The 20,213-nt window shown below is 36.9% G+C and overlaps 1 protein-coding gene across 3 annotated transcripts in view; it reads right to left on the bottom strand.

Annotated features, from left to right (window-relative positions):
• Positions 1-1,348: 1,348 nt before the first annotated feature.
• FER (FER tyrosine kinase) overlaps positions 1,349-20,213 on the bottom strand; it is a gene marked incomplete at both ends in the record, with an annotated part of 164,926 nt that continues 146,061 nt past the window's right edge. For all 3 annotated transcript variants that reach the window (XM_082012894.1, XM_082012893.1, XM_082012895.1), the window contains 3 exons: positions 1,349-1,491; positions 5,747-5,869; positions 9,829-9,983. In XM_082012894.1, coding sequence (XP_081869020.1) covers positions 1,349-1,491; positions 5,747-5,869; positions 9,829-9,983 — 421 coding nt within the window. The remainder of the gene's footprint in view (positions 1,492-5,746; positions 5,870-9,828; positions 9,984-20,213) is intronic.

The following is a 20,213-nucleotide window of genomic DNA, read 5'->3' as shown; positions in this document are numbered from 1 at the left end:
TAGGGCCCTAGAAAATAATTCCAGCTGCAAAGAGGTCCCAGAACCAGAGTAATAACCTGTGCCTTTCCTCCCTCCCTTATCTACTAAGTTTTTATTGTTTCTGGGAGGTTTTTTTTTAATATATATATATACAAGGTTTTATTCCTGGTGCCATTTAAAACTTGCCTGTCCCCGGTCTTTTGTAATCTGATTGCAATGATTTAAAAAAGACAGAAGGTTAGTATTTCTACTCTGCCTTGCTCAGCCTGTCAGAGGTTTTGAACATACTTTTTTATTTTGGTTTCTTGTACAATTTCCTTATGTCATACAGAAGTAGCATTTTCCTTTGGACACTATGCGTGGGATGTACTTTTGCTTAGCATAAACTTTTGTAGGCTCCAGCTGTATTCTGAGAATTATTATCAATTTAAGGAAAAAAATCAGGATCAAAAGCAAATCTAGCAATTCACATTCTTTAACTCCTCTAAGATCAATGATATTTGTTATCTGCTGCTACCATTAGTAAACCTCTTTCTGTTGGCCTACTTTTACATATTCTTTGGAAGGCAGACGATTTGCAGTATTTCTTAACATGTGTAGTAAAGACTTGATATTGGTGTTTTTATTTCTTAAATAAACATGGCTCATTGTAAAGGAGACATATTACTGAATTCTGATGACTTTGTAGGAAAAAAAGGCATGGGTTAACTAAATCACATTAATAGTCAGAAGTGTTTACTCCAGTATGGTAAGAAACACACAAGTAACTCAATTTTCTACAAAAGAAAATTCTGGATTTCACTGTTGGGTAAGCACATTTGCATCCAGAATCTAACTGACCTTCATGCTTAAAACAAAGTATCACTTTAAAATATCAGTTGCAGAAAGAATGTAAAAAATACAAAAGTTTATAGTTGAAATATTTGTCAAGACTGTCTTCAGTTTTAAGGCCAACATGTATGACAGTCACCATATTAGAGTGCTGCTGGTGTTGACATACAGGACAGGAATAGCAAAGTGAGAATACAGCTTAAAGTAGAAAACTTCTGAAAAATGTCACTAGCAGTTACTTGCTGTAAAACAGATAGAAGCCACAGTCCCTTAAATCTACAGTATGTGCTTTTCTATTTACATGTAATCTAAATGACAATATTACTGTGACTGGATATATAGCAATTTGGAGTATATGTCTTTAATGCAGGTGTAGACATCATTCAAGATGGTACACATGTATATAAAAAGTTAATTTCAAAATAATCCTAGAAGAATATTGCAAATAATGTTGTATAAACGCATAGTGTTTGAGGGGAAAAAAATTACTTCACTGGAAAATAAAGTCCCACACATTGACTTTGGCACTTGTTTATCACTATGTCACTTTCTTTTTGATTGAAGACAGCTCTTTCTGAATCTCACTGAATTTTGGCCGGTTTTCTGGTTTGTAGTCCCAGCACCTCTGCATTATTTTATATATTTCTTCTGGACATTTTTGTGGTGCTGACATTCGGTAGCCTGGTACACAAAAAAAAGAGGAAAATGTTTAGCATTGAAAATTGGTGCATATTAATAAATCTAAAAAGAAACGAGCGAAGTTCAAGATCATTGCATTAAAGAAGATCTTCAGGGTAATATGAGGAAGGTCTTTAATACATAACCTATACAAGATAGATAATTATTAAACTAACCAAAGCTCAGGTACTAACGACATTTAAGTTGGGCATGGCAAATTGTCAGTATGCTTCTCATCCCTAAGGGCAGCAACCTGTATAGATTTGTTTCCTGTATCTTAGGGAAGTAGCTACCCTCTAGGTTTCAAATGTGGTCTCTCCCTGCCATCTTGCCCCCTGAGGAAATCAATAAAAAACATTAAGATAGGAATAAATTTCTTTGCTCTTTTTCAAAATGTATCAACTTCTATTCTCATGCCTCTTCCCTTTTTTGCCTCCTTAAGAAGTTCCTTTCCCACTTGCACTTTATCCATTCTTTTTTCCACATTCCTGTTTTCTTAACTTTTATATTTTCCCATCATCTTAACTCTTTTACTCTTCTGGTTTGCTTAGATAGGCAGTGGCCTTCCACACCTCTCTGCTGCCATCAACTGAAGGAGGTCTCTGACTTGGTGATAAGCAAGAAAATGAACAATCAGTTAAGTAAATTAACAACTCATCATTCAGAAGCCACAGATAAGTGGCCGTTCCAACATATCATTCATACCCTGGACCAAAGAGATGGGGTTGCCTTCACAGCAATGAAGGCAACTTCCCAATGAGCAGGAAGTTGGGCAAAAATGCCAGGAGGACTGAATGGATGAACAAGTAGCTCCTGGACAAACGCAAACACAAAAACAGGTAATGGGAGAAGAATACAGAAATGCTGTCTGAGCATCTCCGGATGAAGTTAGGAAAGTTAAAGCCCAAATATCTGGTCAGGGATATCAATGACAACAAGACGGGCTCCTTTGAGTATCTACGTGACAAAAGGAAGGCTAGGGAAAACATGGGCACGCTGCTGAATGAGGTATGGCACCTTGTGACACAGGACATGGAAAAGGCTCAGCTACTGAACGTCGCCTTTGCCTCGGTCTGTACCAGCAAGCCAGACCTTCAGGCATCCCAGGCCCCAGAGACCAGGAAGAAAGTCAGGAACAAGAAAGACATATGCTTGGTGGAAGAGAATCATGTCAGGGAATACTTAAGCAAAATGGACTTACAGAAGTCCATGGGCCCTGATGGGATGTGTCCATGAGTGCTGAGGGAGCTGGCTGATGTCACTGCAAGGCGACTCTCAATAATCTTTCATCCATCATGGTGACTGGGAGGAGTGCCTGAAGAATGGAGTAAAACAAATGTCGCTTCTATCTTCAAGGAAGACCCAGGGAACTGCAGGCTAGTCAGCCACACCTTGAACCCCAGGAAGGTGATGGAGCAGCTAATCCTGAAAATGATTTCCAGGCACATGAAGGACAAGAAAGTCACCAGGAGTAGTCAGCATGGATTCACTAAGGGCAAGTCATGCTTGACAAATCTGATCACATTCTATGATGAAATGACTGGCTTGGTTAATAAGGAGACTTTAGTATGGCTTTCAACACTGCCTCCCGTAAGATCCTCATGAAGAAGTTGTTGAAATATGGGGTGGATGAGCACACAGTGATGTGGATTGAAAACTAGTTGAATGGCTGGTCCTAGAGGAAGTTGATCAGTGGCACAAAGTCTAGTTGGAGGTCAGCAACCACCAGGGTACCCCAGGGGTCAATACTGGGTCCAGTCCTGTTGAACTTCTTTGTTAATGATCTGGATGATGGGGCAGAGCACACCTTCAGCACATTTGCCGATGACACGAAACGGGGAGGAGGGGCTGATACGCCAGAAGGTTGTGCTGCCATCCCAAGGGACCTGGGCAGGCTGGAGGAATGGGCTGAGAGGAATTTCATGCAGTTCAACAAGGAGAATTGCAAAGTCCTGCAGCCGGGGAGGAACAACCCCAGGCACCAGTACAGGCTTGGGGCTGCCCAGCTGGAAAGCTGCTTGGCAGGAAAGGCGCTGGGGGTCCTGGTGGACACCAAGTTGAATATGCACCAGCAACATGTCCTTTTGGCAAAGAAAGCAGAATCCTGGCCTGCATTAAACAAAGCCCTGCCAGGAAGTCAAGGGAAGTGATCTGTCTCCTCTGTTCAGCACCGATGAGGCCACACCTGGAAGCACTTTGTCCAGTGCTGGTCTCCCCAGTACAAGAGAGACAAGGATATACTGGAGAGAATCCCATGAAGGGCCTCCAAGATGATGAAGGGACTGGAGCAGCGCTGACCTGAGTAAGGGCTGAGAGAACTGTGAATGTTCAGCCTGGAGAAGAGAAGGCTCAGGGCAATCTCATCCATGTATAGAAATACCCGCAGGGAGGGTGCAGAGAGGACGGAGCCAGGATCTTTTCAGTGCCAGGGCCAGAGGCAGTGGGCACACGCTGAAACACAGGAGGTTCCCTCTGAACCTCAGGAAACGCTTTTTCCCTGTGAGGGTGGCTGAGCACTGGCACAGCTCGCCCAGAGAGGTGGTAGAGTCTCCATCCTTGGAGACAGGCAAAAGCCATGTGGGAATGGTCCTGGGCAACCGGCTCTAGATGGCCCTTCTTGAGCAGGGGGGGTGGACCAGAAAACATCCAGAGGTCCCTGCAGACCTCAGCCATTATGTAAGCCTGTCGTTCTATGAACTGTTTACCACATGTAACGCTCTGAGCAAATGAGGGGACAGCAAAGCGAGTTGGCACATAGGACTCTACAGCTAAATGTAGCTCTGTGGCTCCCGACAATGCACAGGTCTCTGCATGTCTCTGGAGTATAAACGACACTGGCCTCACACAACAGGTAGATCTGAGAAATACTTTTGTTTTATTATATTGCATGCATCTGCTGTAGGTGCTGGATTAATGCATGTAACTTCAGAGGAGAATGGCTGGGCTGTAGGACACTTACAGACAAGGTTATATGAAATGATAGAAACATCCTTTCCTTCACAAAGTTCCCCCTAGAAACTAGTTCTTCAAAACAGTGACAGCAGCAACTGCTTTTTGTCCTTAAAGTGAACTGATCCTATGTATTATTTAGAATTGAAATTATCCTGGTTTAAAGCAAGTGTTCCAGTGACTAAATTCACTGGAGGCTCTGCCTGACTGAGTAATTGAACTAGATATGATCAGGAAGAGAATCTGGAGCATGTTAGCTGACTAACCCAACGGAAGAACTATTATATACTAAAACCCAAGACAACTGGCTGATAAAAGACATGACAATTCCATTTAAAAAAATGAAAAATGATTGCTGATGGACCAACAGGAGTATTTTCCCCACAGTGTAAGTATCTGAAAAAAGCATAAAAATACTTCTAAAACTTTGAATTTTATCAATTTCAAAAGATTATTATTCTCAGTGGATTAAAACAGAATGTCAGTACTTAGAGAGTAAGACTTGTTTTTACAAACATTCCTCTGCTCTTGAAAATATTGGGTTTTTTGATTTGACCTTTTAACAAGAAACTTTGATGGTCATCTACAACGCTTGTAACAAACACTTGTACATTTATACATCTGTATAAATCAGGAAACCAGATGTTGGTGTTTTTTTAAAAATAATTTAGCTATTTTACTAGCTTAGAACCTGTTTATGAATTACACAGTAGTACTATGTAGAGGAGGAACAGTTCTGAAATGCCACTAAAGATGATGAAAACAAATCAAAGTACTGAAATCCTGCCCACAGTTATTTGCTACTTTAAATAAAAGCCTTTTGATTATTTTGTAAACGAGAAATGTGGCTTTCAATGCTCAACGAGCTTACTATTCTCTACTATAATTGCTAAATTTTTGTCTGAAATGCTTTAATATAGAAGATGGAACGATGCAGATTTTTTTCTTCTGCCGGTTTAGAGTATTTGTACCTGAATTAACATAATCCTAAATAATTTATTCTGGTCAAGCCTCTGCTTTGCACAGCGGTAAGTCCCTCCTCTCCTTCTCACCCTTTAGTTCGGCAACAACTAAAGTCAGCATGCTGTAAGTCTCCCGTCCTTTAAGTCACTGGTCAGCATATTTTTTCTTCCAGAAGCCTATATAGCATGCTACTCCTCCCAGAAAGCTAGATTCAGCAATTAAAAAAATCTCATAATATTTTTGCTAAAGTTGCTAGATAGCCTGTATGTTATTTCTTTGCTATTTTATACTATACGTACTGTATCCTTATGGATCTATGCAGCAGTTTCTCCCTATGAACAACTACCTTTCTCGACTTGTTCTCGTGCTTGTTGGTTGGTCATTCCAGGGTATGGACATACTCCTAAACTGAAGGTCTCCCACAAAAGGATTCCAAAGCTCCATACATCACTCTCAGATGTGTATCTCCCTAAAAAAAGGAGAGAAAACCCACAGCTTAATGTACAAAGAAATGAACGTTTCAGAAAATTATGGCCCAAAATTTTCTGTAAAGTGTCACATTGACAAGCTTTGGGCAGAAAAAAGCTGTAGCCACTAATAATACGTTCTGCAGATATCATAATCTCCTGTATATCAAATGATAAACAAATTATTTTTAGGTCAATACCTAGGAATAACGCAAGCTAACTTAAAGTTCTACAATTTGACAGACCTTACTTACCATGTTAGTTATTTTTCATGCAAGTTAAGAACTTCTTTCCTTCTTAACATAAGATTTTTTTTCTTTTAGCATAAAAGGACAGAAAAATGTCAGGTTTTTTTCTCCCTTGTTTAGAATCACTTTCAATTCAAAAGATACTTTAAAAAAAATTACCTTTCCCAGTTCCCTAATATAGCATGGCAATGAGTATTCTGAGAGAAGCTCATAGCTTGTGACTGTGAAGAGGGCCTGGTTTTCACGCTTTGAAAAACTGTTCTCTGAAAATTATAGTTGCTTCAACTTGGAAGTTGGACCCTGAAGAACCGATGCACCCAATCAGTTAAAGAAAAAAGAAAAAAAAAATCTGGCCTGCTGGTTCTATTATCTTCAACTATGCTTCAGAGATAGCAAAATAGATAACTGATGATAGATAATTGAATTCCAAACCTCTTTCTGTAATGAAAGCTTTATATTATGGGAGAAGGAGAGATCTTGGAGCAGATATTCCTATTGTCCCTGATGGATTCACATCAGAAAGTTAAGGCTCTTAGCCCTTTGCAGCAGGATCTGTGAAAATGTTACCTTAAAAATAATTTTCAACATTACTTTCATCATTGTTCATAACTGTTTTAATTTGTTCCATACTATTACATTGTATATATGTGTGTTTATTCTTTAAAATATACACATACTTGTGAATGTATTGTTTGTTCATCTCTAATCATTAAACAAAGCAAACTAAGCCACTTCTGACTAGAAAAAAGAAAAATACATGTAAATTATAGTGACGGTGATATGACAACTATTCTGACGTCAGAAAGTTCAGTTTACTGTTAAACTAAGTATCACTTCCAGCTGCACTACATTAGCTTGTGTGCCTTGTAGATGGCAATTATGGATATTCACTATGTTCTTTGTAGTAAGATTAGTTTTCTTGTCTATTTATCAACTCTCTTCACAGTTTGGCATCCAGTAATTTAAAACTTTTCAATGAAATCATTCAGTAGACACAAGATAGGTAATTAGGTTTTTTTTAAAGAAAGTACAAGTTCTGCACAGTTAATTATCTTTTCCACTATGACATTATCTGGGGAAAAAAAGGGCCTGTTCATTTACAAAAAAACTGCTCCACACAGTAATTTATTAACATGACAAACAACTCAAAATGTTGTATGGGAAAAAACCACATATTAAATGTGTATTTTAATTTTGAGAGAACAGGAAGCAAAAATACCCTACACTTGGCCTAAATAGGTAATTTTAGGAGCTTTTCAAACATTTTCTTCCACTTGCTGGAAGTGATGGAATTATATCGCTTCAAGCAAAAATAATGGTATGAAATGACATTGAACAGCACCCACTGAACCAAAGGTTCAATATCCCAGAAGCTCCAGTAGCATCAGGATTTTGCTTATGACTTCAGATACACCTAACCACTCCATTTTCCCTAATCTGTTTTCTACACTTCACAATTTGTGGGTTTTTAAATTTAAATTCTTTTTGTGACTGCCTTTAATTTGTCATATACAATGAATCCAGAAATGACTAAAAAATGTTTTATGTAGTTTTTTAAGCACTGTATCATTCATGTAATGGCCAAATGACCCTATACCTCATTTTCTTCCAACCCTTAAATCTTGCCATTAAGAACTGACATGGACCGTGGTTGCCAACTAATTTTGAAACACTGTAGATTTAGTTCCATTTCACTCTGATATTCTTAAATACCTTTAGCCTTACCTACACAAATTAATGCAATACCTATGACCATATTATTAGGTTGGTAAATGGTAAAACACAAACCAATTATTTTTATTAACATCTTTCAAGGGAGTGGAAATATGATGCTTCAAAAACACGCAGAAACCTTCTACGACATTTTGGAAGTTGTATATTAGACTGCTGAACACTACAGAAAGTCACTTAAAGCTTGAGTATGTATGCATTTTAGGAAACACAAAATAAGTAGATGTTAATCAACTATCCTCTCTTCCCCTGTACTATGCAGAAAAAAGACTCAAAAGTACAAAGTGCGGCGGTTGTCACAAGAGCATGTTTCCTGCTTAATGTAGTTTCGTGGACTGCACATGGCTATGAAGGATAAGTTTCCATTATATATCAAATAAACTATATGCATTTCTGAATAACAAAAAAAAAAAAATCAAAACATATTTACTAGTGGAAAAACACCTAAAATAGAAGTGTATTCCCAAGTGAATGCTAGCAACAATAACACCTTTTAGAATAATTGATAATACAGGATCAATTACTGTTAACTAAATTTATTATTAGCCTTTCAAAGGGAAGATCTGCTTTGTTGTGTTATGGAGTTAACTCCTGCAAAACCGCATCCAGCTCTGGAGCCCTCTGCAGAGGAAAGACATGGACATGTTGGCGCAGGTCCAGAGGAGGGTCACCAAAATGGGACACCTCTCCTATGAGGACAGGCTGAAAAAGCTGGGGTTGTTCAGCCTGGAGAAGAGAAGGCTCCAGGGAGACCTTACTGCAGCCTTCCAGTACTTAAAGAGGGCCTGCAAAAAATGATGGGGACAGACTTTTTAGCAGGGCCTGTTGTGATAGGACAAGGGGTAATGGTGTTAAACTACAAGAGGGCAGATTTAGACTAAATGTAAGGGAGAATTTTTTCATAATGAGGGTAGTGAAACACTGGCACCGGTTGCCCAGAGAGGTGGGAGATGCCCCATCCCTGGAAACATTCCAGGTCAGGTTGGATGGGGCTCTGAGCAACCTGGTCTGGTTGAAGATGTCCCTGCTCACTACAGAGACGTTGGACTAGACGACCATTAAAGGTCCCTTCCAACCCAAACTGTTCTATGATTCTATGAAAAGCGCTAATGAGTGGAAGCATTTTGCTATCAATCATAAGTCACAAATTGATGATATCCAATGCATGATTTAAAAAAAAACTTTAAGAGGTGGCAGAAATATTTATAGACACTTCAAATGAAGAATTTAAAACATTTTTTTCTAAGTACTCAACTAAAGAAGTTGTAGAGAGAAGTACATCCAAAACATGTTATCTTTCATTTAATACTCCACTTCTTCACAGCCCACTTTACTTAAAAGTTGTTATTTTTCTAGTTTCATATAAGCTAAGAAGTTAAATACAGCAGCTTCTGTTTCTGTTCCGGAGCTATTACCCTCATAGCATGGACCACTCTCCTCAATCAGAAACCACGACAACAGCCTAGCAATATATAAAAATGCAGGTAAAGAAAAGCTGCAGTTAATAAAAAATATAAATCAGTGACTGTGCTTTTCTCCAATGCAATGATTTATCTAACAGGGTGTTCTAGTGTGTTAACACCTTGTACTGTTTTCAAAGAAGTGCTAGAACAAGCATTGCCATAAATATGCAGAACTTGCCATTCATTTTGCTAACGATTATGATTTAGATGACTGACTAGGTAGTCTACTAAAATAAGTCAGCAACATAATCAAAGCATTATTGTATTGCTGCATAACAGCAATTTTGCTGTTGCTACCTTATTCTTTTTAAGGCAAATGGTATTTTACATATAACTTAAATAAGACTGAAATATTAAAATTATTTTAAATATCATCAATTTGAACTGGGCACTAAGAAAAAAAAAAAAATATATATATATACACCCACACAAATATTGCCCAGGGTGTAGTTCTGGTACTCCTTACTTTACTTTTGAATTTCTTTTTTTTTTTGCAAGTAGATACAGGTATGTCCTTACCATAGTTCAGAGCTTCTGGAGCAGTCCACTTGATAGGAATCTGCTTTAGGCCTGACGATGAGTACACGCCATCATCCTCTTGCCGGGACATTCCAAAATCACTTATTTTCAAAATGTTGCTTTCACCTACCAAGCAGTTCCTTGCGGCCAGGTCTCTAAGTTGGAACAAGAAATAAACCTCCATATTTTTACACTTTTGAAAGTACTTGAAGCCATTTAAAATGGCCGAGCCCCTCAGCCAAGATAGTGGCGCCTCTTGGAAAACATATTTAAGAAAGCATAAAAAATGGTGCACAGCAGTTATGGCAAAGAGGAGTGAGGACGGAAAAAAAGGAGTATGAGAAGTAGTCCTGTGAACACCAAGGTCGGTGAAGAAGTGCGGGGAAGAGGTGCTGGAGGTGCTCCAGGCACCGGAGCAGATATTCACCCGCAGTCCTGCGAAGGACCCACACTGGAGCAGGGGAACAGTGTGAGGAAGCAGAGACGAGCTGTTATGGACTGACCTCAACCCCCATTCCCAATCCCCCTCGGCACTTCATGATGGGAGAAGGTGGAGGAGTTGGAAATGAAGGCATGAAGGTGAGCCTTGGAAGAAGCGGGGGCTGCAGGAAGGTGTTTCAGTTTTCATCTGTATTTCACACCATCCAACTCTTATTTTAATTGGCAATAAATCAGTGTTCCCCAAGTTGACCCAGTTTTGCTGTGACGGTCACTGATGAGTGATCTCCCTGTCTTTACCTTGCCCCACAAGCTTTTCTGTCTTATTTTCTACCCTGGCCTGTTGAGGAAGGGGAGGAGAGAGCAGCTGGGTGGGCATGTGGCAGCCAGCCAAAGTCAACCCACCATAACTTCTGAGGTCACAGAAATAAGACCACAGGATTAACAAATCAAAATGCAAAATGAAGCATAATTTGAAGAAGCACCTTAAAACATATTCCCGTAATTATGAAAAACAGTAATTAAGAAAATTAAGAAACCAGAGAACTGGCTCCATCTTCTCTCTGCCCATCTTATCGTAGCATTAAAGTTTCCATCAAACGTAAAAAGCTGTTCAGTATTACTGGAAAAGGAACTTTGGCTCAGTGATGGATGAGAAGCTCAGAAAATCAACGGCCTTCCTTTTCCTCCCTCCATCTCAAATGTGTTTTTATAGATTAGGAGACAGCCTGTACTAATGCCTGATAGAAGACCTACTGTGGCTTCCCTACAGCATATGTTTGGAATAATAATACATGCTATTAACATACCCTATGTATATTACATTTCATTGTTTCACAATACATTAAAATACTACATAATAAAATATATATTACAATTTCCATCTTAATGTAATAAAATACAGGGAATCTCTGAAGGGAGAAAAATGTTAAGCAACAGAATTAAATCTGTAACATTAGAAAGATATGGGAAAAGTATTTTTAAACTAAATTTACATGTTTGTTTGCAGCTTACATAGCTAATATACTCACAAATGGCTCATCTTACGTGAATATTCCAGAATAACTACATTAGCGCTAATGTTTTGGATTGGAGCTGTAGCATAGTTTTGAAATGAATCCCCTGAGCACTTAATGCACATTCATGGGTTTTGAAGAATGACTTTGGTGCACGCAAACTAGATTACTCTTTAAAGAAACTGACCTAGAAGTCTGCCCATGGTGTGCACCAAATTTATTTCTACAGCTAACACAGAAAGAAAGGTCTAAACCAACAACAGCTTCAAATGCTATGCATGGTGGGGACATTCATGACAAAGGACTGAACCATATTTAGTCCAAAGTAAAAGTCTTGAGCCATATATAAGGATGTTAAAGCTTGTGTATCTACAACTACTTTGATCAACTGATCCATACTGATACTGCACTGCATTATTTGCTATGTAGACAGAGCCTGTATTTGAGCATAAATACTATAACTTGGTCTAAGAATGTTAACATATTTGACTCAAACAACTTTTCTGCCACTAAGAATGTTTATGCCTCTTGAACTTGATGCTACAGTGATATAAATGCATTTATTCTTGCAGTCAGAGAAAATGGACCAGTTAAAAACAGGTCTGAAGTCATAGTCTCCAGCTGAAGATATGCACAAATGTATAAAATAGCTCAATATGCACTAGGTTACATAGTTTCATGTTAGCATGTGGTCTTGTTTGGTGAAAATAAGAGCGCTGCAAAACAAAATAAAATTGTTATTTCTTATACTCAAGTCTGTAAAAAATATCACTATGAAACCTCAAGAATTTATGGCTTAGGTTCCAATCACACTTTAATCTTTAGTTTTTTTATTGTTTTACTCAATATAATCTAGACTTTGTGAAAGATCCACATAAGGAGTAGAAGAAGTAACAAGGTCAAAAATTTACAGAGTTAATTAAAATCATGGACATCTTCCGGACCTGCGTCTGACACAGCATTTAAACATGTTCTGAGTCATATTAAGAAAAAGCTATATACTGACTGTCTTAGGTTTATTCCTCACATGTAAGTCTGATTATTAGGGGAAAAATATATCATAAATAGTATACAGTATGATGCTTGTATGCAAAGATTACACTCGTTCACATAATTTTTCTCTGTTTTGTATCTGACAGTTTTCTTTTTCTTTCAGAGTCATCTAGAGGAAGCGTTTTGCATCATTACTGAAAAATTACAAAACCACTTCCATGAAAATCAAACAGGTATTTGAGAAAGTTGGTAAAGATTGTGATACAATGTTCAGGATATACATAAATTAACACCAGATCTTCTGAAGGACCACAGACACACTAAGTTTTTGCTTCTTGAAAGAGTGGTTTTCAAGCTCTCTATTAGCTGGCAGTGGGTCGCAGAATGATACTATTCAAGCTGCCATGATGCACACGGGTGCCAAGGGAGGAATCATGGGCCAGCGGTTAGTTAATGGCCCACAACTTCTGCGGGTGGGCACAACTGTCAAGTCCACCATCAATCTTTCCAGGCAAATTGCTTCTTTCTTTTTGTCTCAGTTTGTGTTGAATAAAGAAGCATTTTCATTGCTGTCTTTCACAGAATATAAATAAAATTTTATGAAACAGTGAGTGCCAAGCTATTAACAATATGAAAAGGATGCACGATGATAAAACTTAACTTACTAATGAAGCTACAAATAACAAAGTAAATGTAGCGGCACTGGTTATGAGTCTCACAGTATTAATACCTTTTTCTGGTTTTAGCTAAAACTCCCACATTTTTGAAGCTATAATACTAGGTATTATTTTTAATACATCATTTGTCTTAATAAAGACTTTTGAGCACTTAATAGGTTTACTTCTGACTTAAGGAAATTTGCTTTTTTCCTTTTCTGTGTGAAAGGTAGGCTCTTTCTCTGACTTATTTAGAAAATACTGCAGATGTGAACTTTTCTTTCCCTTTTTCCTTCACTTTAGCCATAGTCTTTTTAAAGGTCTTTTGCAATCCCCCTCTTAGGCATGTATTTTTCTTTCCAAAATTCTTGTAAGCAGTTGGTTCTTGGAGTAAATAGAAACTAACAATGTTTAACAGATCCAGTGATACTTAAAATCATGCTAAATCTTGCCAAAACAAATGTTACTTTGCACTTTTAATAATCTGCCATTCAGTGGGGTGAAAAAGTATGAGTACAATTTCCTTCTCAGTGCTCCACCACCAACCGCTTCAGATTCTGCAGTTACATCCACTGTAGATGTATTTTTCACGTTCCTTTTTTCGCTATTCTCTTACTTGTAATTCCTTCACAATGTCTATTTGACTAACATTTATTACTTCATTCCTTAGGCTTACAAATGCCCTGAAAATTAGAGTATCTTGTTAGCATTTCTGTTGTCATTCTACATCTGTTTCATAACCTCAGTGATTTGTTGCTGAATTTTCTACATTTCCTTATATGTATTTGCAGGCTTAAAAGCATTTTTAAAACATTGTTACATTGAAGGCTATAGCTCTATCAAGCTTTTTAAAAATTTTATTATGTGCATTTGGTTAAAATTTTTCAATATTTTTCAAATAATTTCTTCACTGTTTCTACTCAGGTCTAACAGCCTTCTTTAAAAGGATGTTCATATATTCAGTCTAGATACAAAAGAAAATTACCAAAAATGCATTTTGGTCACTGTGATTTATTACAAAATTTATCACCAGAACCTGAAGAAAAGGGAGTAAAAAAGTATTACTTAAATTACTTTAAATTAATAACTAACAGCTTTAATTTTCTTCCACTTTCCAGGATTCTAATTCATTTCAATTTGCTACAGATAAAAGGAAAGAGCTCTAGTATAATAGTGCTAAGGGGCTTATAATAAAACCTTTACATCTTAACCTTCCATATGAAATACAGACAACAGGCTTTCATTCAAATATGTATGATAGGTGACATGAGTGAGGGAAAACAAGAAACTTTAAATGTATAGGGTTGATGACCGAAAACATCTATGAGGAGTCAATATTACAGATAACTTCAGTGTTAAATATCTGTAGTAAATCATTACACTTTCTAGATGGCCTTTTGAAAAAAAAAGAAAACAACCACAAAATCAACTATGTTCTACTTGTCTTCTTTTCCCTAAAAAAACAAGTGCATTCTATTTGTTTTCTCTTCCTTCTCCTTAACGTTCCCTAAAGCCAACATTCCGAAGAAGTACAGATATAATTGTATATAATTAGGTGTCTCTATCTGCTTGGAGCATTGTTTTTTTTCTCATATAGCATTTGTTACTTGCTGCAGTAATTCCATAAAATCAGCATTTATCTTTAACGCAGAAAACAAGAAAATATTTCTTATTCCACATTGTGAAAATTGTACAAATCAGGCACAAATTACACTGAGCTGCTACAGAGCAAGTTCATTAGTAAAAAAAAAGCTGACTCTCATTATTTAATAGCAAGATTATGTGAGTTCCTAGGGCTATTAAAAGCAAAGTGCCTTCTTCCCAACTACTAAGGAATAAAAATTAAGATGTAAGTCGGAAATTTCATTTTTAAGCACTGCTGTGACTTCCCTATAAACACAAGCAGGACATTGACTAGGAATCACTAAAATTGAATATGCTGAAATTGCCAGAGATAGATAGCTCATAAGACTTTTGCTAAAAATACAGTAGCCAGCTAAAGAGGAAATAGAGGCAATTTCTCTGTGCTGGGAGTCATTACCACCTGGATTCATGTCTGTCAGTAAAGATATAAACCTTATAAACTTTTCTCTAAGGACACTCTTATAATCCCTTCCCCCTTCCTTCCACCACCCCAAAAGAACAACGCAGCAAGTAATACCTAGTATTTCAATGGAATTCCATCAATTAAAGCAAATCAAAAGAAGAGAGTAGACTCCTCATTACTAACCCAGCAGGACAGGCTGCCTCACTGAACTAATTAGCCATTTTATATCCCCTCCCTGGATCATGCATTTAAAACACTCTTAGGTGATAAAAGCAAGTAATTAATGAGTGAACAGGACCAGTTTAGCTCCTCTGCACATTAAATTCCATGAAAATAGTCTATTACCTGATCAAAAAAAGAAGGGGCATCAGGTCTACAAGTGAAACTGTTGTTTTGTGGACTAGAAGACACTACTTCTCCTTCAAACACCTGAGGCAATTTCCAGTGGTGTCTAAATCAAAACAGGCCTATTTCAGAACTTCCTTGATATGCATATGCTGCTACTTTTGCTATATATGGAGAACATAGCCAATACTATGGGCCTAGTAACAGACTGGGAAAATATTAGAGGGTGAGAAGCACATCCTTCCATGCTTTCTATGATGTCTTCCCCTTTTATGCTTTGTTTTACTTATTTCTTCATACTATTTTGGCTATCACATTATGAAAACTAATGGAGCAATATTAACTACAATGCTAATCATTTCTCTCAGTTCCTTATATAATGCAAGTCCATCTTCACCTTCACAGATGAACAGTGCTAGGAAACCAGAGAAAGTCCAAGTAAGATGCAGTAGTGATTTCTCAATAATGTCAGGTGTTCTGCTTGCTATCCATAGTTTTGGATATTTCTCAGTCCTTCTCAGCTATAAAATGAGTACATTTTCCCACTTCACAGCATTAATGACATTCAATTACTCCCTCTAAAGCACTTTGCAATTTTCCTATGAAGGATTTAAACATTTTTCAAGAAGAACTCAAAAGAAAAGAAGTAACCAAGCAATCCCCAAATAATTGTATTCTGTAGCTGAACACAAGCACAAAAACTAGCCTGTATCTGAAAACGTGATTTTTCCAGAGAACCTTTATTTCCTCCACCTGTAGGACTAATATGTACCCTAGATTCCAGAAACAGTCCGCATTGCACTGCTCATTCTCATTGTTATGATAGTAAAGCTATTAATATAAAATGATTTATAGCAACTTGGTGAACATATTCCTGTGAACTAAGGTTAGTGAGATCGTAATGATCAAACGGCAAACTTCAAGTAATAAAGACCAAAGAAAACAGAAGAAAATATAAAAGCCCAATAAAGCCTAAGCATCTATATTACTTTAATACAGTAAACACGGTTTAACTAAAAAGTGTTTGGCAAGTTGCTAAACAAAGAATCTATTCATACATGTCAGATTTCTCAAAAACAACAAAGCTATATTCAAATACAAAATATGTTCCTTAGATACTGGGAGGAGCTGTTAAGTGTTTTTAAAAATGCTGTAAGGATAAACACACTGTTCAGGATCACAGTGTTCCTAATTCAAAATTCAAAACATGTATGCATTATTATTGTCATCCCCACCCTCAAAAAACATGTTTGGTAACTGTTATGTTCCTGGTTTTCTCTAAGTGCTTTGTTCAATATGTGATAGATTGTGGCATGGGTCACAGTAGGAGGTGATAGAAAGCTACAGCATCCCAGTGGGATGCATTTGGTTCACAAGGACAAAGCATATTGCTTCATCTGTTGAGGACTGCACAGCTTACTAAGGAAGCCACCATTTGCAGTCCTGGACTGTACAAACACAGTAAGAAGAAACTTCTTAATGAACTGCTGTACAGAAAAATATATTCACATTTTCTGTGCCACAGTTCATTACTGCAAATGCCTTCATACACATGCTTGAAAATAAAGACATAAAGTCAGATTAAAAGTTTACTTATTGTACAGTTATTTCTGGTGAACAAGTATACTGTGAGAATCAGTGGGTTATAGTCTGTAAAGTGGTCAGTTGCTAATGAACACACAATTACACTAACGTATACCTTGAGGTAGGTATGAATACTGGGAGTGCTAAGTTAGATACATTATTCAATTATTTTTGTAGAAGAGTAGCAGTACTAACTTTGGGACTTCAAACAGAATACTTCCCCCATTACGTTTATGTTTCAGACTTAAACATTTCTTGACCATGACAGAGATTGTTCATATCTCAAAGGGCATAAAGAGTCCCTTTGGAGGTACAAAAGTGAGCACAAATGCTATATAACGATACCACTTCTCAGAGTTGTTGTTCTGGTCTCGCAATACTTGGTTTTTGGTATAAAGAAATCTAGTTCTTAGAGTTGAATAACTGCATTAAGTATGAAGCTTGATTTTCATTAAGAAAAACTGTTTAAGATGGATAACTGGGGAGAAGAGACTGGAAATGAGTTTGGAGATGAAACAGGAATAAAAAGAAACTGACGCTTCCTATTTTCTGAATGTTTTGCATTTTTAAGTGATGCAGTACTTTTTTAATCCATGGAAGAGAGTTGAGCTGATCCAGACTCCTGCTCTGAAGAGGGACAAGGTCACTCCTGCATCTTGTACCCCTTACCTGCTCTGGGTACATTTTTACTAGGAAGAAACTCAGGTTGCTGTCACACATTATATGGCACTTGTCACCTACAGAGGTAATAATGGAGGAAAATTAGGCACTTTTGAACTTATTGTTTGCAGCCCAGACATGGCTCAAGGGACTATACAGATCTATTGACACATTATAAAACTTTTATCTTTGAGCTTTATTCACGTAAGGTACTATGTGTCCTCCATTTTCCTAGCAGGACCAGGTTTCTGTACCAGCTGTTTTAAAAGAGATAAAGCTGGGCATAGTAGACAATGAGCAGTTCCCGAAGAGAATCAAATCAGTAGACTATGAAGACAGAAATGAAGCAATAAATTGATACAGCATCTATTCCTCACACCTTTTTCCTATTTCTGAGATTTTCCTCACAATGCCTGCTTCTGGGACAAAAACATCCCTATGAGCAGCATCTAAACGTTTTTCACCTGCATGGTTTCTCAACTTTTTTAGAACTTAATAGTTATTGTCTGTGTTTTTCTGAACAATTATTTTGATGAAAAGTGCATCATAGTCATTTTAGTCTATAATAGTCGTCTTTGCATTGATATCCCTGTAGATTTTTATAACCTGTTTTTCCTGGGCACTGCTGATTACATGTAATGTGCTGAGCAAAATGTGAGACTTATGAATGTCTAATGTGTTTTTTTTTTTCCTTGTACTTCATTTATATCTTGAAACAAAGGTTTGCAATTCAATTTCTTTTGTGTGCCAATTTAAGTCATTTGCTCGGTGGGAAAGCTTACCTTATCCTTGCCCAATGTGAATAACTTAACAGAGTACATTAATACTCTTCATAATTTTATAGTAATACTCAACCTTCTATAGGTAGCTGTGTTTTGCTTTCTAAAGTTATGGTAATCAAAGATTTACATAGCATACATTCTAAAACAATGAGAAAGCCCTTTACAAATTAAGTTTGTACAACTGCACAGTAACCTATCCAGTCTCCTCACTTCTCATAAAGTAACGGTTTACACCATGAGAGTGAACTACAGAAAAAAAATTTACAAAAAGCAATCCTAGTGGTAGTCTTAATGAAAACTAAGGGTCTGGATAGTCCTAGGACTGGATGATAAGTAACTTTATGGAAATCCTACAATATTAGGACAACTGGAAAGTAAAAAACACCTTCCAGAAATTCCCAGTGACATGACACACACCGGAATAATACCACTACTGGATTCCATGCAACCACTCCTATGCTCTTGAATTTTTGACAGAAACAGTACAGAATATAAGAAGCACAAATACGGATACATTTATGATATGCATAAGATTTTTAATATTCTTTATTTGATACTCAACTGAATTATAGGGGAAATTAAGTGCCCAAAAAGTAATTATCCAAGACAGACCAAAACTTAAGTTTACATTTTGTGCTCCAGACAGTTGACTTAATTCAAAATCAGTCACAGATGTCTTCCATTTCCAGAATCAGTCATACAAGTATACTGTACTATCCATAGTAAGGCAAATACCATTTTCAAGCAAAAATTTCCCAAGTACTGTATCATTCACAGAAGCAAATGAAACACAACAATAAAGCATATGATTGTACTAGCAAGTGTATTTTTTGGCATTATTCAACGTGTGAATGACACAAAACTTCCTACAATAACTCTCCTTGCCCTTTTATACGAGGAGGATGCCTCAATTTAGTACTTGATTCTGAATTTAGTTCTGGATTAATCTCTTCCTTAGTCTATTTTATAGTATAATGTCAAAATATAATTGATTTCTGTGTACAAAGGCATTAAATATTGGTTCAACTTGTTTACAAACTCGGTAACATTCTGAAGAGGCTGAACAGATATGGTCAAAGATCATATTCACTTGTCCGTTACACATCAGTGATAGAAAAGCTTGCATGCTGAATTTAAAGAAAATGTCTAAAGCAGACTAGCTTCTAGCACTGACTTCTTGATGATTAAGTTTTTTAGAAATTAAATTTCTCATTTTGTTAAACAAACACAGCCATTTTCTAGTGTTAACATTATTATGTATTGTATTAAGTTTAAAAAACAGTTGAAGACTCATAATGAAAAGCAGAGCATAAGAAGAAGACAAAAAGCACTGCAAATGCCCAAAACCCCAAGAAATTAATAAGCATAATTATAATACAGGTTAGTCTTTTCCACCTTTTTCATTAGAATAAAATGAATTAGCACAATATTATAGTATTTGCAGGGCTTTTCAGGTCTCAGTGAAAAAGGAAATCTTATATGTCTCTTGTCAAGTTAGAATTAGGTACTTACAGCTGGTGGAATCAAAGTTCAGCTGAGACAGGCTACATGTTTAGCCACTACTGCTTTCTCAACAGCTAACGCCAAAAATGTTGTATTCTGGAATAGTTCAAGTTAGCTCTGAATGCATTCCTACCACTTATATCTACTTCTGCTCCGACCAGCAGACAGGCATGGATTAAGATTTCAAAAGTAACAGATGTGTATGGACTGAAGTTCATGGGTTTTTACTAGATAAAATATCATACAGGCACCAAATCCCAAGACATTTTATTTGATGAAGTTAAAAAATGAAAAGTTAATAATCAGGGTGCAAAGAAATGAAGCATCAAGAACAATTAAGGTACAAGAGATTACATATTAA

The sequence above is a fragment of the Phaethon aethereus genome, assembly GCF_964289735.1.
Source record: "Phaethon aethereus genome assembly, chromosome: Z".
NCBI classification, from domain to species: Eukaryota; Metazoa; Chordata; class Aves; order Phaethontiformes; family Phaethontidae; genus Phaethon; species Phaethon aethereus.
The sequence above is the reverse complement of the archived record's forward strand: the minus strand, read 5'-3'. Positions and strand labels throughout refer to the sequence as shown.